The following is a 24,881-nucleotide window of genomic DNA, read 5'->3' as shown; positions in this document are numbered from 1 at the left end:
AACTGACCTAATTGATATTTGTAGAACACACCACCCAACAACAACAGAAAATACAGTGTTTTCAATTGCACGTGGAACATTCACTAAGTTAGATCATATTTTGGGCCATAAAACAAATCTTAATACATTTAAAAAGATTGGAATCATATAAAGAATACTCTTTCTTCACAACAGAATCAAAACAGAAATTAAACAGAAATATGTCTAAAAAATCACCCAATATCTAGAAATTAAATATTATTCATCTAAATAGCACAAGGGTCAAAGAAGAAAGCAGAAGGTAAATTAGAAAATATTTTGAATTAAATGAAAATACAACATATTAAATCTTGTGGGATGATCTACGCTGTGATTAGAAGAAAATTTATAGCATTATGTGGTTTTATTAGAAAAAAAGAAAGGTATTTAAAATCAATAATCCAAGCTTTAACCCTAAGGAACTGGAATGAGAAAAGATAAATAAAGTTCAAAGTGAGCATAAGAATAAAAATAATGAAGAGCAAGAAAGAATGCAGTAGGAAATAGACCAAAAATAGAAGGAAAAAAAGCCAAATAAAACCAATCAAGTGGAGGACTTACATTACCTGTTCTGGAGACTTCTATAAAGTTATACTAATCACAACAGTGTGATGCTGGTAGATGGACAAGCATACAGGTCAATGGTACAAAATAGAGAGTCAAGAAGTAGATCCACACATATGTGGTCATTTAAATTTCTACAGTCATTAAGTGAGGAAACGATAGTCTTTTCAACAAATAGTGCTGAAACCAATGAATATCTATATGGAAAACAAACACACAAAAACTGAAACCCTTTATTCTTACTCCACACATATGAAAATTAACTTAACATGATCTTAGATCTAATTTAAGAGCTAAAACTATAAAAAATTCTAGAAGAAAACATAGGAGAAAATCTTTTGATTTGAGGTAAGCCAAGATTTCTTAAATAGGATACAAAATGCACGAATCAAAAGGAGAAAAATGATAAATTGGACTTCATTAAAACTAAAAGTGTTTGATCTTCACAATACATTATTAAGAAAATTAAAAGGCAAGCCATAGACTGGGGAAAAATATTTGCAAAACATTTTTGAGAAGAGAGTTTTATCCAAAATACATAAATGATTTTACAATTCTCCAAGATGACAAACACTGAATAAAAAAGTCAACAAAATATGGGAACAGATAGTTCATTAAAGTAAATTTAAAAATGACTTAGAAGCACATGAAAAGATGCTAAACATCTTTGGTCATCTGGAAAATGCAAATTAAAACTACAAGAAGATACCATACAGATCCAGTAGAATGGCAAAAATGTAAAAGATTAGCACAATACCAAGTTCTGTCTAGGATGTGGAGTAACTAGAACTCTCTTACATTGCTGGGAGAAACACAAAATTGAATAGCCAGTATGGAAAAGTTTGATCGTTTCTGATGAAGTTAACCATGAATTTACCACATAATCCAGAAATTCCATTCCAAGGTATTTACTGAAAGACACATTCACAAAGACTTATATTCATAGAAGTGAATGTTCATAGAAGCCTTACCTATAAAGAGCAAAAACTGCTAACAACATAACAATCATCCATCAAGTGATGAATAAATAAATTGTGGTATATCCATTTGATAGACTATTGCTCATAATAAAAAGAAATGAGCTTCTGATGATACATGCAACAAATGGAGAAATCTCAAAAGCATTATTTTAAGTGAAAGAAGCTAGTCACAGAAGTCTACAGAATGCATCTTTTCATTTATGTAACTCTCTAGAATTGGCAAAACTATAATGACAAGCAAAATATTAGCTGGGATACAGAATTGACTAACTGCAAAGACACATGAGGGAACTTTTTGGAATAACAGAAATATACTATATTTTAATTGTGGTAGTGGCTATACACTGTTACATATTTGTAAAAAGTTCTTTACATAAAATAGGTACATTTTAAAAAATCACATCTTTCATCTATTGATTCTCCTAATATTTTGTGACTGTCTCTAATGTGTACAGTCTGTCTTTGCTCTACTGGGCAATGGATTCTAAAAATGTCTTTTGGTGGACTTCAGAGTTGAGTCCTCACGGGCTTTTATGGAGTTTATGGCATCTAAAGGGGGAGTAAGAGCTGTGTAAGCATTCTGTTAAATGGATGTTGGAAAAATAGTTTGGGAAATGGGGATTTATATAAGAGCTTCAAAACAAGAAATATATTTTAGAAAATGCAATGGGCTATCAATTTTAGTGAGAATCTTTTGTTGTTATTGTCACTCAGAGTGATTTGTATCAGTCCTAAGTCCAGAATACTCCCAATAAAAACATCCTGAAACAATTTATTAAAATTTTTGTACTAACATTGTGTAAATAGATGAATTTTCTCATTATAGTTACTTTATTTTCCTGGTAGCAAACTGAGCTTCAAAGAAATATCCCCAGAGTCAGGTGTAGAAGCAGAAATCTGGGACCTAAACTCTTTCTCCTAATTTCATTGATCTTAGCAGAATGTCTGACCAACTTATTTGTCTATTTTAAGACTTGAAGAATGGAATGTAACAAGTGGATATTCTATTCTTCAAAACAAAAAATAGCTATAAAGTTTTTTGGGTCTTGTATGACTACAAATTCATGCTCTGGTAAAATATATGAGCTGTGGTTCTTTGTAGAGGCAGAAGTTTTAATGTCAGAGTCCCTATTTCCAAAGTAATTCGCTGCTTGTGGAGTGAGTGTGTGTGTATGTGTGTGTGTGTGTGTGTGTGTGTGTATGTGTGTGTGTGTGTAGAGGGTGAGATGGGGTGGTCTTCTGACCTTGAGGCAGCTGCCACGGTCAAGCTCAAGTATCAGCCAGAGCAGCTGCAAAGTTAATCTACCAAATAAGGAAACATTTATTTGGAAATTCCTGCTCCCTAAACAGATCCTATTAAATGGTTTGGACAAATTCTTCCACCCAAGGCCACTAAACCTCCCTGAGAAGAAAGAAAGGGGAACAGAAACATTACCGCTCCCACTTCTGAAAAAATCTACTTGCCTCTGACATTCCCATAAAATACCCAATTGTCCATGGGGGTGGGATGGGAATGGAGGCAGTCCCTGTGTTAACACCCAGGTGTAATTTTCATGTAAATAGTGTAGGAAGAGGAAGGGCAGCAGATGGAAGCAGATTGAACCAGGCATCCCCAGGAAGTGAGGCTCATAGAGACTGCTTTCCAAGAGAAGCCAACCTGTATCAAAAAGTCTTCCCCACCATATTATTGTCCTGTGTTCTGAGGTTAACTAGGCCCTGGTGTAGTTTTTTTCAAAGTAAAATTTAAAATTAACACATGACATAGGTCAAATATCATTTCCACCAAATTCTTTGCATTGACTGACTATATAGCAGTCATGGCCCAGAATGGTGGAACTTAGAGGGCAATTTTGTAGCTAAAGACCAGTTCATGTAAGAGGCTTTGCATAGTTTGACCTGTGATCTCCTTCACAAGATTTTCTGGGAGGAATGGGGAGTGAACAGTTTCAAAGTGAATCCTGCAGAAGGATGTCTTCTATGAGATCTAACTTGATATAGGGCTGAATTCAAACCTAGTTGAGAAATTATTTTTTCTTTGAGAATGAGAATGGGAAGGCAACAATGCTCTTCTAATCTATAAAAAGCAAAGTCCCCATTCCCCACTGGTGGAGGGAATTGATGTCTAGTTCTTGCCATGACCAGCTGCTAACACACAATCTGCCTATGTGATTAGGTGAAGAGAGAAGGTACATGATAAAGTAGAGATTGCATGAAATCACAGGCAGCAAAAGTAAAGGCAGGTGAATGGCCATGAGGAAAGCACCTGGTAATAGAACACTGGTCTTAAAAGCTTTGCAGTCTGGCTGATGAGGTCTGAAGTGAGTTTACAGATGAGCAAGTGAGCTGACATGCTTCTGAGTTTCTGAGGCAACCTCATTCCCTGACATGGGACCAGTGAATCAAGGAGAACTTTATATCACACTGTAACTGTTCAGGGGAAGACTAATGATTAAGTATGATTTTCCAACAAGCTAACCTTGCATTGGACAAATACTAATTTAGTGAGGTGATGAAGGTGTATCAGGCCTGCAAAAAGTTCAGAGGACAGGAGTCTGATACTTTGATGAGGTCTCTATCGATCTGTTCATATCTTTTTTCATGGATCAAAGAGTGGTACTCCATCATAAACAGATTTTCTTCTCTATGTGTCAGGCCCTTTCTCAAACACCAAGAACTACACAAGCACGGTTCTTTACAAAACTGAATGTCAATTCACCCTACCTCCCCTCGTCCCCACTTGCCTCACCCTCATCCCACCAAACAGGCACATGAATGTCAGTATACATGACATGGGCTCAGTGGATGGCAGACAAGAAGCATGACTCTCCCCCTGCAGACTCAGAGAAGTATTACAAGGATGTATGGCAACCAAGCCCAAAACCTGACTTCTCAGAATGTAAGCTAGACTCTGCAGACAATTATTCAGATCCACATTAGATTATTCCAGTAACACATGGAGTTTTCTCTCTCCCCTTTTGCCCCACTGAGTCCATGGCCAATACATCTTCCCACTATTCTTCCACATAAACAATGACAGCAGGAGGAGGTAAGCACCTGAGCAGACTATAGGGGCACAGGTTTCTGGCTAACTATTAACCAGTGGGGGCAGATCCCACTCACACACAGTTAAAGACATGACAGGAATCCACAAAGATCCCACTGCCTTTGCTGAGAAGACAGCTAATGAGGCAAAAAGGAACTGTATGATGGGAACTTCCAGAAGAGTCAGTGTCAACCCTGTAAAAAGTCAACGAGCCAGAAATAGCTGAGGCTTTTCAGCACAGTCACCCTGAATTGCTTCTGAGCTATAGGCACAGGGAGCTGGGTCTCAGGTCCAGCAGGGTCATTTACTAAAAGTTCATGGGGTTTGAATCTTTAAATATAATTAATTAAACTGGTAACATTCAAAGGATTATTAAAGGAGTAAGATGTCAGTCCCTGAGCAAACCTCCCAACAGTAATCAAGAAAAGGATTGACTATGAGAGAGGTGTCTTAAAAATAACCTGCTGTTTGTTGGCTTTATGACTTTTCTCTGGCTCTAATTCTTTATGGCTGGTAAGTGAACATTGATCTCTGACTCTTCACTCATTCAGATCTCTCCTGGCTGCAATCCCCCTGACATTGCTGTACCCAGGGAACCTTTATTTTAGGGCTCCTCTCTCCCACGACAGACTGTAGAGTCTGAGGGTTCAAAGACAACTGAGAAATCACCTAGTCCAACTGCCCACTAGACCACGAATTGCCTATGTATCCCCAACAGGAGTCATCCGGCCACCTCCTGGGCCCCTCTGGTGTAAGCAGATAAAATGCTGCTACTTAATCTATGGAAATTCCCACAGCATCATGGATGCCTTTTGAAACTGTTCCCCCCATTAATGGCCATTTGGAGGGCCCATTGTTACTGGATTACTGAATAATTGCCCACGGAGTCACTTCTGAATCAGGATTCCCTCCATGCAGGATTAGATAATGGAGCAATTCTCCTCAGGAAGCTGTCATGAGGTGATTGCACTGTGGGAGCTCCATGCCACAGTATTGTCTAGGAACTTGGATCTTTTTAGGTGGCTGAGCCTCAAGGTGGGGAGAAATTCATCTCTGGGCCTACAGAAGAGAAACATGATAAAAGAAACTACATGAGATGTTAGTCAAGGGAAAAGAAAATGTTTCCTACCCATTAAAGTAAAAATCAAGCACTGAATCTGACTCCAGATGTAGTGAAGTATAAGAAAAGCCAAAAGTGCTAGGCAGATTGCTAACTCCTGTGAGGAAACAAGAAGAAAACTTCACTGATATTATCACAAATAGTTTTCCCAACATCATTCAGAAGGACTTTTCATTTTGGTTCAGAGCCCTATTTTGTGCTCCTCACAGGATCTGTTCAGAAAACAGCTCCTCCTCATTCAACTTCCACTAAAGATGTAAGAATTCCCAGAAACTTTCTAAGAATAATCAAAGTCCACTCCATTTTTTAAACCTGAAATCCACTTCAAAAGTTTTCCTCAAACCAAACATTTATTTTTGTCATTTTCATCTGTGAAAATAAATATATGGCACAAAAGCCTGTTTGTTACTTTTAATTTTCCAAACTCATTTGGTTTTTTATCTCATGAAATGAAGGTTCACTTGAGCAGATACAGTCAAGATAGTAGCTAATTTTCTAATTTTTGAAAAAATGTTGTCTGTTGTTGGTAACCACCTGATGACCCAGGAGCATGGAACGAGAGAGTATTTGTTTGACAGCCCCCTTGTCTGGGTGACACTCCCATCCACACAGCATTTAAGAATGCCCAAGAGTATTGAGTAACCATGAACATTCTTCCTCACGAAGAAATTGTAGATTTCTTCTGGGGAGTCTTTGAGCCATGCAAACATCTAACCAGTGTTAGGAAGAAGACACTGATGTCAATCTTTCATTATAAGAAAAAGGAAAAAAATAAGTAAGTGTCCCTTTTTATAAAATTCAATGGAAGAAAACCTGTGCTTTTCTGCTCCCAGGAGCACATGCTTAGGGAAGGCACTAGTTTAATCAAGCCAAGACTATCTTTGTCTAGCTGTAGCCAGCACACTCCCAGAATCCATGAATCACGGGTTATTTTCCAGAGCAGTCTTAGAACTCAATTCAAACATACCCTGTGAGGGTTGCTGGGAAGGGCACAAAAGCAGGTCATTAGTCTTTGGAAGCCCAAGGAGGACATAGAGTAAGCTGAGCAAGGGCAAGTGGCCTTGCAACGGGAACAGGGACACCAGCCAGTCACTGCAGGAAAGCAGCTTTCAACTGCATGCCTAAGGGCCAGGCTCTCTGGACACCCTCCCCTGGGAAGCCAGGTGTGAGGTCACCACTCATGCACAGAGTGAGGTCAAATTGATTTTTATTTTTTGTTTTATGTAAGGTTTAAAAAACAGGTCAACATGAGGCTTAAACAATACGCCAGGGTTGGGGCTGAGCTGTTCCTGAGACTTTCCCAAGGCCATGGTTTCTGTCTGCCCCTTTGGAAGCCTTGGTTACTAGCAGGACCCTGGGTGGCACAGGGGAGCATTCAGACACAAGAGCATCAACACTAACCTGAGAAGTAGCTGCAGGTGAACTAGTTTCCTTACCACTCACTGCTGCTCTCTCACTGGCTGCAGCTTCTGCCACTTCTGCCTTCTGCACACTCGAATCCTCAGAACCAGGAGGCCCTATGTGCCCCAGACCTTCGCTCACTGGGGTGGAAGGTGGGTTGGTGGTAGCTTTCCGGGTTTGGCCTTTATACCAACTAGGGTAAAGCAAGGGATCCACGCTGTCCGTTGCTGTAGGGACTGGAGTTTCAGACTCTGTGGCCTGCAGAGAGCCAGTGGATACAACCTCCCCCTTAATCAGGACAGATACGTTCAGAAGTAAAACAAGAAAAAGAAGAAGAGGGGAAAAAAGGCAGTTGATTTTAGTTCCCTTCAGGTTTGACAATTGTGAGCTCTGTGTGCAGTGCCTGCTTCAGTGCATGCTTTAGTTCACCCCACCCTTGGCAAGCACTAAGGGCAGAAATGCCCACAGTACCCTCTGCATAGCCTCTGCAGTTCCCCTCTTCTTTTCTGGGCATGTCTTTCACAAGATGGTAGCCTGACCAGGAACCCTAAAATGAAGGTTACTTACAAAACATTTGATATGGGAGAAAGGTCAAACTATTGACCAAGTTAATTTTTAATATATGTGGGCCCCTGAAACCTCTTTTTTAAAACCAGCCATTGAGCTTATTCCCATTTAGTTATCACCCCTCTTTCAGTTTCAGTGCAATTGGTATACTCAGGTTTTCAAAATTTTAGGAACTATAAATAACAGTATTTTAGTCTGGTTGTCTGTGGAGGCAGAGCATAGATGATATGCTTCCACCCCCCAGTTCTCGCTCTAAGGTTTTGTTTATGTAGGTAATTTCAATCCACTGTGAAAGCAGGTGCAAAAACAGGGCTCATTTGTGATGAGTCTGCATTGTCCACAAACTCAGCAGGTTGGGACCTGTCTGCTGAAGGCGTCATGCAGTCAGCATAAAGGCTGGCCAGTGACATCTTAGAAATTTAAGGTCAGCCAATCAGGTACAACATTTGGGATGAGCTAATTGGCTTAGAACATTTTTAAACAATTCTGTCAACACATAATCTTATTAAATGACATACAAGAAAACGAGGCTTCATTTGCATACTGAACAAAAGTTGTATTTCAGGGTAAGGAAGAGGGACATAAACTACCATAACTTCTCTATTCACTTTCTATATTATCCATAAAAAAAATGCAGAGTTTCAAAAGTACCATCATTGTTATTTTTCACCCTAAATTACATATTTTCACCCTATACCTTATATCTATATTCAGAGCAGACCTAATATTCATGAAATTGGCTCTCTATAAATATGTAACATATACACAATTTCCAGACAAAGATTGCCTCAAATTTGAGGGTGTTATTAATGGAAAACCATGTCAAACCAGTTATAACAACTGATCTGTTGAATAGTCTACAGGGGCTTTTCTCCCAGACATTGTGACTGTCCTGAAATCTTTTGTCTTCCACGTACAAATGTCTGGCATAAAGTTATCTTTTCCTCAATGCAGAATGAATTATTTAGGCTGTTGGTCAAGGAAGCACACAGGCATGTCCTGTAGGAAAGAACTCATGAAAGGTTACCTGTGTCACTGGGGCATCTGCAGCAGGTGGCAGGGCTGGAGGTGGCTCTGGAGAGGAAACAGGAAGTGTTGCTGGGGCAGCCTGGACCTCTGAGGCCAGCTGAGAGAGCTCCAAGGCTTTCTCCAGGCTTTCATCTTCTTCTGATGGCTCTGTTCCAACATGTTCTACCTCTTCGATTTTTACTTCTTCTTCTTCTTGTACTTCTTCCTCTCTGTCTCCTCCTCCTTCCTCTTCTCCTTCTCCCTCTCCTTCTCCTTCTTCTTCTTCCTCTTCATCTTCTGGTAAGGTAATGTATTTTTAAATCATTACAATGACCACTACAGCCATGAAAACAATTAATGGCCAGGGCTAGGGAAATCGTCTCTAACAGAACTTGACTATCGCCCAAGTATGCCATCATGCTGGAGTTTTTTGCTTCTAGTTAAATGTGGACAGAACATATGTGAAGGGGGCCAAACCATCATCATCCTCCTTTCTCCCCTTCTCAGTATGATGTCTAGTCCTCACCACCACCATGCACCATTCCCCTGACCCCCAGAGCCTGTTCACATTGTTACCACACACTGTCACATCTACAAGCTCCTGAAAGGTTAGGATTGTCACTTATTTATCTCCATCAAGTCAAATGAAAATGCAATTCTCTTCTTTATCTAGTTTTATTTTAATTGCTTACTTCCTTTGTTCAGTGAATGCTGACTTTTGCCACAATTAATGTCATCTTTTCCTAACCTGTTACTCTTAATATTCCCTCGGACAATAAGGAGAGACGATATTAATTTTTCAAAAGATCCATCCGGAAAATTTGCTTCTAAAGTTATATCTGTGAACACTAATACAGCTTCCTGGCATTAACAGTAGTCTAGCTGAGGTGCCTCCTCACCTAGATGGGCTAGGATGGGTGAGGAGACTTGATCAGCTCCAAGGTTATTTTCCTCTTTTCAGTGATTTCATTAGGATAAATTTCAGGAGTGGAGTTTCTGGGCCAAATGGTAGGGATGCATTTATAACTCATGGAGTACATCTAGTCACATGGTCCAAGTATTATTACCAGGTTGTGACTTATTCTTGACTTGCTACTATTCTTGCCCTTGAAAGTTTGATTAAGTGGATGAACTACACTATCTATCCATATGTCTTCTATGTTTTATCTTTATCTCATCTCTAACCTTACATCATTGTGGCTAACACCTTGTGGAGGGTTGAAATTGAAATTTCATCATCACCAACAACTATTAAGTGTTTGACTACCCAGAGTCAAATGCCCAATAATGGCATTATAATGGACACTCTGATATGCAAAGCAAAGCTAAATTAACACTGTCAACAAACTATATGATTTTGTAATGAAGTAGAACTTCACATTAGATTATAATCCTTGTAAAATTGTCACCATCCATTCTGAAAGTGACTCTGAATCCACCTTCTCTCCCACTGAACTCTCTGCAGCTTTCACACACTTGCAATTTTGGCCAAATGGTCACAAGAATAACAAACCTCTGTAAAAATCAATTTCGCGTATTATTTTCTCTTCTCTATTGAGGTTGACTGTGAAGTGGTTCATGTTCTCATAACCATGCTCTATTTTCTCCATCTGAAATGCCTTCGATGCTTCAGAAATTCTGCAATAAAGACAAGTTGCTACTTTGTGTCACTGTTTACAGTTTTGATAGCCTTGGATAAAAATGAAGAGTATTGCATTTTTCCTTAAAATAAAAATTACTTACTTTTGTAACAGGGTTTTGGCATTCTGTGAAAGCAAACAAAAGACAAGCCTACTTAAATTCTTTTCATCAAACATGATGTTGAGACTTAATTCTTTCCTTTGCTGACTCTGAAAATCTCATAGTTTAAATTTTAAATGCCATAAATAACTGCTCCTTTATACCAGAACCATCTTATATTTAAGCAATGTCATGGTCCCTTAAATATATGCTCATGAAATTGTTTCAGCAGATGGAGAATAAGCACACAATGAACTTATATTTTAGTTGGTAAAATAGATCAGAATGAGATGTACATAGCAAAAACGTGATGCCAACCACTTCTCCAACACCCATCTGCTTGGTTAGTTACCTCTGATGCCAAAAGGAGACTTACCTGCAGAAACACTGCCATTTCTGGCTCATCCATGAACTGGATTCCTGACTCGACCAACTTTGATACATTCTCCAAATGATCAGAATACTTTTTGATCAGAGCACGGACATGTTCCAGTTTTTCCCCTTGAGTTCGGGTAATGACTTGGGTCATCTCATTCTTCCTCTCCTCCAGGATGCCATACAGGTAATCAAACTTCTCACAAAGTTCCTGTTTCTGTTTTTTGCAGCATTCCTATTAGTTGGGTTAGCTAATGTTAGAAAGTGTTTGAAAGAATGTCTGTTTGGAAAAAGCACCTGGACATTTTGGGAGATAAGAAACTTTATTTATGTAGGATACTTTTCCCTTAAGCTATCACTTACAGATACCTACTGTGTTGATACTTTGAAAATCCCACTTTTATCCAATTATGTGGCCAAACCAAAAGTAATCAAATTGGCTAAATGGATAATTTTATAGAAATTAAGACAGGTTTTATTTTAAATTACATATTGGTTATATAGCTTATAGGTTTATATTTTGCTTTGGAGTGTGTGTGTGTGTGTGTGTGTGTGTGTGTGTGTGTGTGTGTGTGTGTGTGTGTATAAGGAAAAAACTATGGTACTTCCTGGTTTGTACCCTCAGTCTTTCTCTGTCCTGTTTATACTGCTGCTGTTGTAGTTCAGTCATCCCATGTATATTCTGAAGCTTCCAATGGCCTCAGCATCTGGGATTTCCTCTTCAAGCCAACAAACATGCTGCTGTCAAATTCATTTTCCTAGGATATAGTGCTTTTTCTCTGTTATGACTCCCCATTGCCTAAAGAATAACACTTTAACTTTACAACTGGCTTTCAAATCTTTTTATTACCTGATTCCAGCTTTCCTTCACCATATATTACTCTTCTCCATCACATACCATGTCTGTGTCCAGCAAAAATGAATCACTCGCTTTCTTTTCTCATATTCCCCATCTGTTTAGAATGTTCTGCCCCAATTCACAGTTGCAAATGCTAAACTATCTTGAAGACTTGTTGAAATACCACTTCTTCCTTGAAGCTTTCCTTGATCTCTATGGTTGAATGTCATTTTTTAATCTTCTGAAATTCCATAATACTTATCATTTGTGGCATATACTTGCATTCAGGTGCTCTATTTATCCAATATTGTCATAAGAGAGTGAAATATTGAATCTAGTCTTGGATTCCTGGAGGGAAAGGCTGTATGGGAAGTCAGCCTTGTCCATTTGCACTGTGTGACTAAAGCATCTCCAGTACCAGCCAGCTCCCTTTATACTCTGAGTCCATGTTTAAATCCAGTTAGGCCTTTTGTTGTTTCAAACTCCAGTAAGCTTGGTGTGTGTGTGTGTGTGTGTGTGTGTGTGTGTGTGTGTGTGTGTGTACCTGTCTCCTTGGACCTGACCATCTGGGTCCAGGACCTTTATGGCTGAGAGCAGGTTTTGAGCCATGATGATCCAACCTAGCTCTCCTGCCTAGTGGGTGCTTCCTAGACCCAATCAATTTATCTCTGACATATCCAACCTTTGGACGATCCTTATTACCTGTTCTTTTATTTTAGTAAACATTATTCTTTTTTATATCACATATTTCTTTCTTTACATGAGTTTCTTAAAAATCTAAATGATAATCTCCTTGGGAATAGAATCCGGGTCTTCCTAGGACACATACTACCTTGGACAGATGTTCAATAAATATCTGCTGAATAGATTTTTTAAAATCATGTTTCATTTTCCCCCAATTTCTCTACTATTCTCAGACTAAGAGGGGAAAAAGAATGACTTAAAGCAAATGGTTAATTATGAAGATGCTCCACAAATGAGCAAGCAATACATCCTTCACTCCACTGCCTCTGTTGGATAATATAGTTAGTTCTCATAATAGTATTGCTGTCATCCACCCATCTATTCATTCATTTAACAAATGATTCTTAAGTATGTCATTTGTGCCAACCACTGTGCAAGGCTCTGGGGACCTAACAATGAATTAAACATAATTCCTGTTGTCAAGGAGCTCTCAGTTCACTGAATGAGAAAGACTATGGACCAATAATATAATATAACCTAGTAGGCTGAATAATTGAAATATATTAAGGATTTATATCAGGCTTCATAGAAGCATAGAGGTGGGGCTTTAATCAACCCTTTGTGTGGGTGGGGGATATCTGACGGGAACAGGACGAGGGTGGTGATATTAGCTCAGGAAGTGATGCCCAAATTTGGACATAAATGATGAACAGGAGTACAGGAGGGGATGAAAATGTGTAGAGTCTTGGTAGCTGTCAAAGTAATAGTACAGGGGCCCACACAGCATGTCCAGACATGTAAATTGCTGGATTTACCAAATTCCCATCCATTTCCAACCTTTTAGCTTAAGATTTAGACTATTATGCAGCCTAGGAACTGAAGCCTGTTAGTAGCTTCCCAATCAAACTTTCTTTCTCTGTCTTACCTCCTGTTCTAAGCTTACAAGCAACTATGTGCCCACTGCATTCCTGAAGTACACCTTTGATGTTCAGATGCTGTGCTGCTTACTGTGACTATATGATGGTTTCTAGCTTATTTTTCTAAAGTGAATTGTGCACTTAAAACATTCAGAATAATGAGTATTATATTAGTATATGATAGTAGCAGAATGTATTTGTTTCATAAAAGTTTTCTCCTATATGATTTAATATGTGTGAGAAATTTGTGAAAGCCGAATTCTTTTCAGTGAGGCTAATGAAGTCATGTGTCATGGCTAGTGTATTTGCTCAGGTCAAAGATTAGATCACTTAGTTGGCCCATATAATTTTTACTTAGTGGCTTAAGTGGAATACCATGTGTTATTTTATTTCTATTCTGGTTTTTAATGATTTTCACTTTATTGATTTTTTATAAAATTGCTATCATTTTAATAGCAACTACATTTGCTTATACATTACAGTTTAGGAAATGCTACCGCATGGCTAGACTTTCAGCAGCTCACTTTTTCCCTAGGCACTTATTGCTGTCTAAGTGATCTTGTTATTCATGTGTTTATTATCTATCTCTTCTACTAGAATAACATCTCCCTGAAAAGCATGTGCCTCTTCCATTTAGTTCACCAATATTTTCCCAGCATTACCTGTGCAGACAATGCCCACATGAGAAATATGGTGTGAATGATTGAGTGAATGAATGAAATCTAGGAATGGTCAATCCTCATTCAAAAGTTTCTATTTTGTTCTGTCCCAAAGAAATAGGAATTTAACTGGATATCCCAAGCCTCTTCTTAATTCATTGCTCAAAAGAAAAAAGCCAGAAATAGCTATGCAACCTCAAGGAAACCATTTTACCTCAGGATAATTTTTTTTCTTGATCTGTACATTAAAGGATGGGATTAAATAGTTGCTCAGATCCCTTCTTTCTCTAGAGTTCCAGTATTTTACAGTTTATGAAATGCCTCTTTATATCTAAAATGCCTCTTTTGATTCCTGGAAAGTTTCAAAGTGGTCATTTACAGCACTAAGATATAAATTGCATGCTCTAGCCCTGCAATGTCAGCTTGGCAATGTGCCATGGTCACGATAGGAAAAAACCTGAGACAGTTGTGACCACTGCTCTTACCATGTGAGGAGCGTGGCTTTGTGACCAAAATAGAGCTGAAGATAAGCTTTTAGCCCCACCACTTGTCATTGAGCAACTGGCTCTGCCAAGCCTCCCAGTATTCGTATGTCTACCACGTTCCTCCATTCGAGATACACTGTTTGGAGCTGCAGCTCTGGGTCTGTAAGTGCCCACTCAGCTTCACTTGAAATACAGAAATTCAAAATTCCCTTCAATAAGCAAAATTAAAGTGTAAAAAGTAGACAGTAGATTAATAATACTAGAGAAAGAACTCTATTAAGGTAGGAAGATTCTCTCAAGGAAATCAAACCCAACTCCTCACTTATAAAGGCCCATTACAAGAACTTGGAAGAAGTCCCAAGAGTGCAGACCAGGATGAGAGCCCAGGTCTCTGCTCGGCTGCACTAGAAAAGAGACCAACACAGTAGAAAGACACTGTCTCTCCAGGCACATGGGCTGGAGTTCACCCCCTCTCCAGCCATCTGGCCTCTGTGCTGTGTTCAGGGAAGAACTCTATTCAATGGCCTTGGGCCTCAAGACTCCCAAACTCATGCTTTTTTTTCTACCATATTGTATCACCCCCACTTCATGTTAGAAAAATAATGTTATAATTTATGAAAATTCTAATGCTTCCTCCTGGAGTTCTTGGCATTAGGGGTTTTGCTGATTAGTTCTGATCATTTAAAAGCTCCTTGAGTAAACTCCCTGAAGGCTGAGGGCCAGGTGAGCCCATCCTGACTCAAGCCCCATGGTTCAGTAAAAACCATGAGACCAAGGCAAGCTGAGCAGATTTCAATTCAGTCCCATGTGCTCTGGGTAGTCAGTATGTTTCCTGGAAGAGGTTCAGTCTCCCTTGCTTACCAATATTTCAAGTTACCATAAAGCTTCCTAGATAAAGATAGAACTTCCATTCATTTTCAAATTATTCCCTCTGCAGGGAGTTGCTTCACCCTCCTATCATAATAGGACTCATAGATAGAGAGCAGGCTAACAGCTGTACGGGATTGGGGGGTAGGGGCTGGGGGAGTAGAGAGATTGAACAAAAAAGAAAAAACTCGGGGAAACCGATGTGTGGTGATTCCTGAGGTGAGGTTGGGATGTGGGGAGGTGTAGAAGAGTGTCACGAGGGATAAATGATGATGGATGAATTGAGGTGGTGAACACACAATACAGTGTACGGATGATATGTTGTAGAATTCTGCATCTGAAACCTGTATAATTTTGTTAACCAGTATCACCCTCCCCCCCAAAAAATACAATAAAAATCAAACTCTGAAATCTGTTCTCTTAGGTACATGTTATATTGCTGTTTGAATACTGCCTTAAAAATTAGAGCATGCTTATTAAAATGATTCTTATTATAGTCATGGACAATGCTTAAAAGCTGTTTGGGTAAAATCACTATTTTGGAAATACAGTGGATTTTTTCTCACTGCAAAATTATTAGAGAATTTTATTAAAGTTGACATTTTCCAGATATTGCAAATGCTCAAAATCAAGTATTTATTTTTCAATTTGTAGCTGTTTCCCCTAGACAGGCATCCAGGAAAACAGGATTATTTCTAGCCTGCCTGCCCACTATCCTCAGGAAGGCCAATATTAATTGTCTGCTCTCTTGGGGTCCAGTGATATAGATAAGTGCCATTTACAAAGACTATATGGGGGAGCTTACATTTTCTAGAAATGAAGAATGAAAGTCAAGCACATTTTTCTGGAAGCAGAGAGCTCCTGAATTACATACACTTCTCCACTCCCACTAGCAGCCCCCCTCCTCAGTCCCAGCCAGGTCCCACGACATTTCAGGGGCTGGTAAGGTGAGGGAAGGTAGCCCCAGACCTTGCCCTTGCAAACCAGAGCCCTGGGAATGCCTCAGCCTGAGCCACATCAGCCAGGATGGCTAGAAGGACAGAAGGCTCTTTCATCCGTCATCAGAACACAGCAACAGGGAAAATGCCACTCCCCTCACACAGCTCAGACTGCCCTTCTGTGACTATGCCACTCTCATCATCAATGGGAACTCACCTCAACTGAACACATTACTTTTAAAGGGCAACAAGGAGTCCACAATGTGATTTCTCCTAAGCTCAGCAGCTCGCCAGGACCAGTCCAGGGCCAGGTGCCTGGCCAGGCCAGCTCTGCAAGACACTGCATGATTAGGGACAGAATTAGACATGTAAAGGGAATGGACACTTGACCTAAGGGCAGATGTCAGGCTCCTCCTGGGTTGAGGTAAGTAATTAGGGAAGGACAGAGCCCACTCCAGGGGCTGCTCCATTTCCTGTCCCTCAGGGGTTCCTCACCAATCAGAAAGGAGAATTCTTTAACAACAGCTCCCCACCCCCTGGTCCACAGCCACCAAAGGCTTTCCAGCAGGTGGTGAGCACAGCCTGAAAGGGAAACAACAACCCCAGGCAGAACCAGGGACACAGGAGCTCTGGGACCCTGACCTGGGTACAGAATTCACCTGCTTGGCAAGGTAGGACAATTTCACTCTGAGCCAAGGACCCAGTGTGCTTCACTAGCTGGCTTCTGGGCCAGCAGGAAGTGAGCCGCTGGTGCTTTGCCCACTGATAAGGTCCTACCTGTACAGGAGAGCACCTTAGTGATTACAGGCGTACACAATGTGGCCATTTTGTGGCAGCATCTCTGTCCTCGGGCCCCTTCACATGGGGGATATTGGCATCAAGTGGGAATGCTAAAATCAGATATTTCCATGGAGCTCTGAGCCAATCCCTGCATTTCCTGATAAGCCACCTAAACTGTTCTGAAGGAACTGTGCTTATCTGAGCCATATTCACTCATTCATTCACTCACTCACTCTTATTTTATTAGGTATTAAAATGTCAGGCTTGCTTTAGAAAAATGTGGAATGCAGGAATATATAAGGAAGGCATTGAAAATCGTCTATTCACTTCTCTTACCCTGGAGTTTTTCCCCCTATGGATGTGGAGTTATTTTTTAATGTATACATTCCATACTGTTTTGTATACCACTTTTTCATTGGATTTCTTAAGATAAAACCCCAGAGTTGAAATAAACAGGTAAAAGAGATGGGCACTTTTAAGACTCCTGCCCCCCTAGCCATTTTGGCTCAGTAGATAGTCTGCCTGTGGCCTGAAGGGCCCCAGGCTTGATTCCAGTCAAGTGCATGTTCCTCAGTTGCAGACTAGATCCTGGGCTCAGGTGGGAGGCAGCCAATTGATGTGTCTCTCTCACATTTCTCTCTCTCTCTCTCTCTCTCTCTCTCTCTCTCTCTCTCTCTCTCTCTCTCTCTCTCTCTCCCTTCCACTCTCTCTAAAAATATTTTTTAAAACACCAATGGGAAAATATCCTCAGGTGAGGATTAACAACAACAAAGACTCCTGCCAATTTGCAGTCTCATCTTGAAGCCTTCCAGGAGACAATTACACATCCTCCTCTAGTAACCTGTGAAAGTACTCATAAAAGTACTATGTTCGAGGAATGCTTTTATCAGTAATTATAGAGGTAATAATTCTGACTGTCACTTCCAGGAAGTTCTTCCTGACATCTGCACTAAATCCGTTCTGCTAACATAACTGCACACCTGTTCCTTCTAGTCTTGTTCTCAGTGGAAATAAAAACAGCTGCTTCCTATTGCTCCTGAGCTCCCAGGAACAAAACTGTTGTCTAACCTCTCCACGCCCTCTCAGTGTCCTCTGACACTGGCTTTGCTCAAGGCCAACTGCGACTCACAGGACTTTTCTCCTGTATGTGTCCCCAACCTAACATCCCTCACAGAAAGCCCTCCCATGATAGAGGTATCTCTGATGAAAGCCAAGCAGAGACAAGTATAGAGATTATCTCACTGGCCCACAAGCAACACACTCCTATTTATGTACTCAAGACTCAATGTGGTACTACACTGGAGTGCTGATTCATGGCTTATTGGTTGAGTTGTATTTGACCTTTACTGTAAATAAGTAAAAAGAAAAAAGTTAACATTGTCCACTTCAGAATCTTTTGGGCTTTTCACCAAGAGAAAATTTTTCTTCTATGAATGGATCCCAGATTTATGGGTTCTCATAGGAATATGAGTGTGGAGAAGAGAGAAGTTTGACTTTCATGATTCGTGAATCTAAAATGAGATGATTATGGCCAATATCTTGAAGTCATCACCTAGGAACTGGCCTTTGGCTTTTGATAGAATGTGCCTTTCTAATGATAAAATAATAAGACTATGGCATTTGCTGGGCACTCACCATATGCCAGGCACCATGCTAAGCATTTTGCTTATATTCCTTTAATTTCTGACAGTAACTATGAAGTAGGTACTATGATTACTCTAATTTTACAGAGGAGAAAACTGAATGACTGAATGTACATTGGCTTAGTTTTTTAAAAGTAAGAAGCAGAATGAGAAATACAACACAATGCCATTTATAAAATTAAAAGACATGCATATAAAACAATACATATTTTATAAGGATACACGTAAATGGAACATCAAGCACGTTAGAGTGGTTATTTACAGAGAAGAGAACAGGAGTGCAAAATAGGGATAAAAGGAAATAAATAGATAACAAGAGGGGCCTTGCCCACAAATATGAATACAATTAGCCATGAACTGAGCAGTACAATGCCTCAACACTCTGCACCTGAAGTCCAACTAAAAAACAAATTACCCTAAAACTTTGAGCAGGGAGGGAGGAATAAATGGCTCCAGGGTACAGGGCCAGAGACCTAGATGTCTTACCCCTGTCTCTCTGCAGCAGGGCTCAACTAGTCTGTGAATCTTCAAGTCTTGACAAGATATCTGCTACAGAGCTAAACCTTTTTAGGTTCCAGCATTTTGCCTTCAGCAATTACACTGTTTATCATTGACCTTGGGGAAAAAGTGGATTTCCTATGTTTTTAACATGCCAAACCTAAGTCTGAACTAAATAGCCAGCCATTCATCCATTTGTTCATCAAGTTTTCATTGAGTGTTTATTATGTACCAGGTACTGGGCCAGGCAGAGGGCAAACAGAGTTGAACAAACCAGAACTCAGGCCTCCATGAGCTCCCAGTTAATGAGCCATTCCCTAAGCACAATCAGGCAGATCTCTCTTCCTGCTGGCCTTTTGCAGCCCCACTGTCAGAGCACAGATATGCAGCTCAAACTAGAATAAGAATTTCTTACTAGCATTTCTTAATTAGATTTAGATTTCCACAAAGAAATTGTGTTATAAAGGCTGACAACACTCATTTTCATTATGGGGAATTACTTTCCCTGTAGCTAATCTTTCAAAATGGGTTGACCAAGAAGACCAATGCATATAACAAAACCCTAGTAAATGTGGTAAAGTCACAGGAAGTGAATATTTTAGAGACATATCAGGAAGGAGGTCCTTCTATAAGATGAGATTGAAATGTTGAAATGGTTTTCTAGTGTGGTGTTAAGGAAGCCACATCCCTAGGAGTTCAGTTTTGGTTTACACTTCTGTGGAGTCTTACTTACCTCAATAGTTTTACAGGTGTCCTCCAACTGGCTGATCACTCCCTGGACTCGATCATTGCTTCCCACAAGGACAGCAATGCCATCACTGAGCTCAGACTAATGAAGAGAAAAGAGGGGTGCAAGATCTTAGGGGTTTTCTAGTCAGCACTGATTTTGAATTAATCATAGTGTTGTCCTCATGGGTTCTTAACCTAGGATCTATAAAACCCAAAGGAGGAACAGAGAGTCTCAGGAGTTCTGTGAACCTCCTAATCTTGTAAGTAAATTCTGTATGGATGAGGCTAGAAATACATTTGTGTGGGAAGAGGCTTCATATTTTTCATCAAATTCTTACCAGACTGTGACCCTGTTAAAAACATTAAGAATGCTAATTATAGGCCATAGGTAGAGAATAGCATATTCAAGCTAAAGAATTCTAAGTATTGTTTATAAATTGAATGGAGTCCAATATGTGACATCAGAAACAGAAAATAAATGATTTGCCAAGTGCAGCTGAGGATTAGTTTTACTAGGGAAATGTATATAGTGACTACTCATTCATCTATTCACTTATACTTATTCAACATATACTTATCATGCACCTTCTATGTGCTAGGTGTACACATACTCATGTACTGGACTAAGTCACTACAATGTAACTTGAAACTACTAACATTCAACTGGTTCTAGGGGAAATTCCTCTCAGACTCCTGACAAGAAGAGATTCCATTGTTTGTACTTAACTCCCTTCCCAAAGTTGGCTAAGGAGCACGAAGGAACACAGAATGGGGAAGTAGGAGATCTACCTGCTTGGTCCAACTCTGCCTTTAACTTCTCTATGATGTTGGGCAAAATGTGTAATCTAATTTTCTCACATTTTAAGTGGCAATAACAGTGGTTGTAAACACAATTTAAAGCTGCAGAATGCTTTCTTCAAATGGAAGAAATGGATGAGAGTGAAGCTATTTTGGCCAAACAGGAGTGGGGTAAAAGTCCTGCCATCCATCCTTCTGTTCATCCCACCTGAGTCTCCAGGGCACTGAGGGAAGCAGTGTGAAACTGGTACTAGTCAGTTCTAGTACACTAAGACTAGGGGTGGAAGGAAAGGAGGAATAAATCACAAGTAGATTAAAAAATAAATGTTATAGACATCTTATGAAATACTGCTTTTTTAGCAGTTAGTACTCACTGGTGGGAACTGGTGGTGTTTAAAAGTTTGGCTTCCAAATTTGATCCTCAGTAAAACACTGAGCAAATGTGGAATCTATGATTCTAACAGAAAAAAAAAATCAAGGTATGGAGCTGCTCAAATTCTAGGTGTCTAGAGTGGCTACACCTATTTGAGCACGTGAATCCACATTTATTTGGATCAAATGGATAAGTTCCTACTTGTCCATGGGTGAGACCATATTGGCAGGTTAGTGGTAAACTGGGGGAGATGCTGCATTTGATCAGAATGAAAGGACTGAGCCTGAGGCCCTGGGGTGGGGACACTCAGAGGAGGCCTTTCATCAACTGGCCTAGGGCAAAAGGCTAGAAGGTGGGTTTCACCTAGTATTGAGGGCCAGCCCAGAAAAGTTTTATTTATTTTTTAAATATGTTTTTATTGATTTCAGAGAGGAAGGGAAAGAGAGAGAGAGAGAGAGAGAGAGAGAGAGAGAGAGAGAGAGAGAGAGACGTCAGTGATGAGAGAGAGAGAGAGAGAGACATCAGTGATGAGAGAGAATCATTGATCGGCCGCCTCCTGCATACCCCACACCGGGGATCAAGCCCACAACCCAGGCATGTGCCCTGGACTGAAATCGAACCCAGGACCTTTCATCCTGCAGGCCCACGCTCTATCCACTGAATCAAACCAGCTAGGGTCCAGCAATGTTTTAAATTGTTCTTAAAGAATCGCCATTCATTGTATCTCTCCTGTACTAAGAGAGGAGGAAATTGGGGGCGGGGTGGAGGCGGGGGGTGGGGGGGGAATCTTTTGTTGGTAAATGAAGAAAAACATTCTGTGACTGGAGTAAAAGGTATCTTTTTCTTTTCTATAGTCTGAACTTCAAATAATGTTTGAGCAGCTGGAGCTCAGATTCCCCTAACACTGTTCATCTTCAGAAACCTCTAAAGGGCGCAAAAAACAGCAACCCTTCCCCCTCCAATCCCCTTCTTGACTGCCTCCCTCCCACATCCACCCGACTCCCGCATCCCTTCCCTCTCTGGCCTTCCCCACCACCTCCAGAGACTCAAACGTGAGGTCATGTGCATGCAGCATCCCTTCCCACTGGACCCTCCATCCTTCCTGTCTCAAGGGGCTGCAGAGGAGGGGCAGTGGAGAGTCCATTACCTTCTGCCTCTGGAACACGTGAGTGAGGGGAGCCACTTGGCAGTCCTTGTGTGCCCCAAAGATCTTGCACAGAGAGCAGGTGGGCACCTCGCAGTTTAGACAGTAGATGTTGATGCGCTCTTCTTCATGCTCCTCGCACCTGGGCTGGTCGGACTTCTTTTCTGGTCTGGGAGGAGGTAGCAGATAAATGTGTCAGCTCCCAATGGGGCAGAGCCGAGATGGGTGATCAGCATCGCAAATCCCAGCTAGCCCCTGTACTCAACAGCAACCCATTCCAGAGGGCTCCCAGAGCCCTCCAAATTCAGTTTCCTTACAGTGATGTGCCTGGGGTGGTGGAGACTCTGATCTGTAGCATGGCCAACTTCCGTGGTGTTGAGTATTCCCAGCATGGCAAATTTTCAAGTTATAGGGTGTGTGTGTGTGTGTGTGTGTGTGTGTGTGTGTGTGTGTGTGTGTAAGAGATCAACCAACGGACTTGTATGCATGCATATAACCATACCAAAGAACACAGACAGGAGGGGGTGAGGGCATGTGCTGGAGGGTGGGGGTGATGGGGAGAGGTCAATGGCAGGGGAAAAGGAGACATATGTAATACTATATGTAATACTTTAAACAATAAAGAATTAAAACAACAACAAAACTAGTGCAATTCCTGAAAGTTAACACTGGGCTCATGCATTAAGAACATGCTCCAACACTGTCTCCACTGCCCACTATTTTCAAGAGAACTCCTGCCATTAACCCAGAAAGTTAAATGTAAATAACTTCCTGAAGACTTGGCAGTGGTTAGGCGTGAGCAGTGTGTGCTCAGGGAATGTGAGCAATTATACTGAATAGGCAATAAGAAAAATGCAAAATGCTGTTCTGGGACATGGTGAGCATCGGAAGTACAAATCTCACAGGTAATCCCAAGTTTCAGTTTTCCCAACAGGTCAGCACCTGCTAAAACTTTTCGAGCTACAGCAGGTAATAATGGAGCATTGGATTTGTAAATGCTAGAGAGATGAACAAGCAATAAAGAAACCATGAGGGAGGGGTGACAAGTCATTGCTACTTATGGGTAATCTGTTAGCTGTGGAATCACCTGTAGTGTCCCAAATTCACAGCGCATGAAAGCACCCTGTATATTCCCCTAACCGTCAGCATGGCTTAGATGTTATGATCAAGATAAAAATTGTACCAAGTTGCCCTAGCAACTTGGGTATGTGTGCAAGAGGCAGCCAGTCAATGATTCTCTGTCATTATTGATGTTTCTCTCTCTCTCTCTCTCCCTTTTACTTTCTCTCTAAAATCATTAAAAACATATTTTTTAAAAAATTACACCATGTTGTAGTGCTTTAGGCTCCCTCTGGTGAGTATGGTGGGAGGTGTGGATGTAGCCAACTCACACAAAAATCTAGAATTTTTATATATCTTATCTAAAGACTAAGACTGTTGATGGGTATTTGAAAAATTTAAATACAAACCCAAAACCTTGCCGAACATATGGTTATTTAGAAGCATGTCAGATTTGGAACTGAATATTTTTTAGCTGTTATCAAGATCTACTTTTAAAAAACTGCAGGTTTTGATGGGCCATGATATCAGTATAGGGGGTTATGACCAGCATTGTTAAAATAAAACAGAATAGCTGGGTTCACCTCATTCTGTACATCCCAGGTTATTCCAGAGTCACCTAATATATCCTAAGATTCAGGATTCTGAGCTGATAAGGCTTCCAGCTTCTAGGGAACAACTGGGTTTCTGCCCAAATATCTGTCTGAGCCCTTTGTGCAACCTGTGGTTTTGTTACCAAATAAAAATGTCCCAATGGCAAGTCTCAAGTTTAAGAAACAACAGCATAAAAAGAATTCAATAATCACAGAAATACCCTTAGTACACTCAGCTATGAGTTTCATTGCTGGACATTTGGTTCATTGCTTTTATACAATTTGCTCACCTGGACACTATTTTTGACACATGTACCACACAGACTTTATAGTTAACTAATGTGTCTTGTAGTTTTACTAATGCTACAAGTTTTAACATCTCCTCTTCTCTGGACTTCATAACAACTATTGTTATTTCATATGTTTCAAGGTCTTGCTGTGGCAAGTAGAAAAATGGAAAATTATTGCAATAACTAGAACATGTAGGAAGGTACTGTAGTTGGCATGGAATCAGTTATTATATAAACTTCCTTAATAACTGGTTGATAACTCATTGGCTGGTTAACTGTTTTAAAGAGACAGTGTGTGTATTTGCATTTTAAATTAATGAAATACAATGAAATCCAAGCAACAGCAACAATAGGACTTTCCTTCTTCTCAAGAGACTTTTGACTCAAGGGAAATAGTCGACTACGTATCTCTGCAATATGTCATCAGCAATCATTCTTCTTCCCCAGTTCCATCTATATCCTGGTGCTATCGAATTTAGTTTTGAATCATAAGCAGAAACTAATAGCTATAGTGATTATACTAATTATATGTTAGATTTATAAAGCAGCTTTCCTTCTAAGAGTGCAAGGCTCTCAGAAGCATGCAGATGTTCCATAAATACATGCCTTCTAATTAGAATCACAATGAGGTCATTTCTAAATGGTCTTAATATTGCTTTCAAGCTTTGTGGACCCGCCTGACCTGCATACAATTGAAGGAGGGCTCTTCATACCATGCCTTCTAGGAATGAATTCTCACAGTGTTGTCTTTAGGAAAAGAACTCTGTAGC

At 40.2% G+C, this 24,881-nt stretch overlaps 1 protein-coding gene across 7 annotated transcripts in view; it reads right to left on the bottom strand.

Annotated features, from left to right (window-relative positions):
- The window catches only part of TRIM55 (tripartite motif containing 55), a 35,467-nt gene that overhangs the window by 8,864 nt on the left and 1,722 nt on the right, over positions 1-24,881 (bottom strand). The window contains exons 3-11 of one of the 7 annotated variants that reach the window (XM_036338396.1): positions 22,173-22,338; positions 19,859-19,954; positions 16,422-16,544; positions 10,818-11,051; positions 10,445-10,467; positions 10,215-10,339; positions 8,721-8,998; positions 7,127-7,414; positions 5,735-5,822 (exon numbers count right to left, since the gene is read on the bottom strand). In XM_036338396.1, coding sequence (XP_036194289.1) covers positions 5,735-5,822; positions 7,127-7,414; positions 8,721-8,998; positions 10,215-10,339; positions 10,445-10,467; positions 10,818-11,051; positions 16,422-16,544; positions 19,859-19,954; positions 22,173-22,338 — 1,421 coding nt within the window. The remainder of the gene's footprint in view (positions 1-5,734; positions 5,823-7,126; positions 7,415-8,720; positions 8,999-10,214; positions 10,340-10,444; positions 10,468-10,817; positions 11,052-16,421; positions 16,545-19,858; positions 19,955-22,172; positions 22,339-24,881) is intronic. The other 6 variants (XM_036338395.1, XM_036338399.1, XM_036338398.1 and 3 more) reach the window with 6 other exon arrangements.

The sequence above is a fragment of the Myotis myotis genome, unplaced genomic scaffold, assembly GCF_014108235.1.
Source record: "Myotis myotis isolate mMyoMyo1 unplaced genomic scaffold, mMyoMyo1.p scaffold_m19_p_16, whole genome shotgun sequence".
NCBI lineage: Eukaryota > Metazoa > Chordata > Mammalia > Chiroptera > Vespertilionidae > Myotis > Myotis myotis.
The sequence above is the reverse complement of the archived record's forward strand: the minus strand, read 5'-3'. Positions and strand labels throughout refer to the sequence as shown.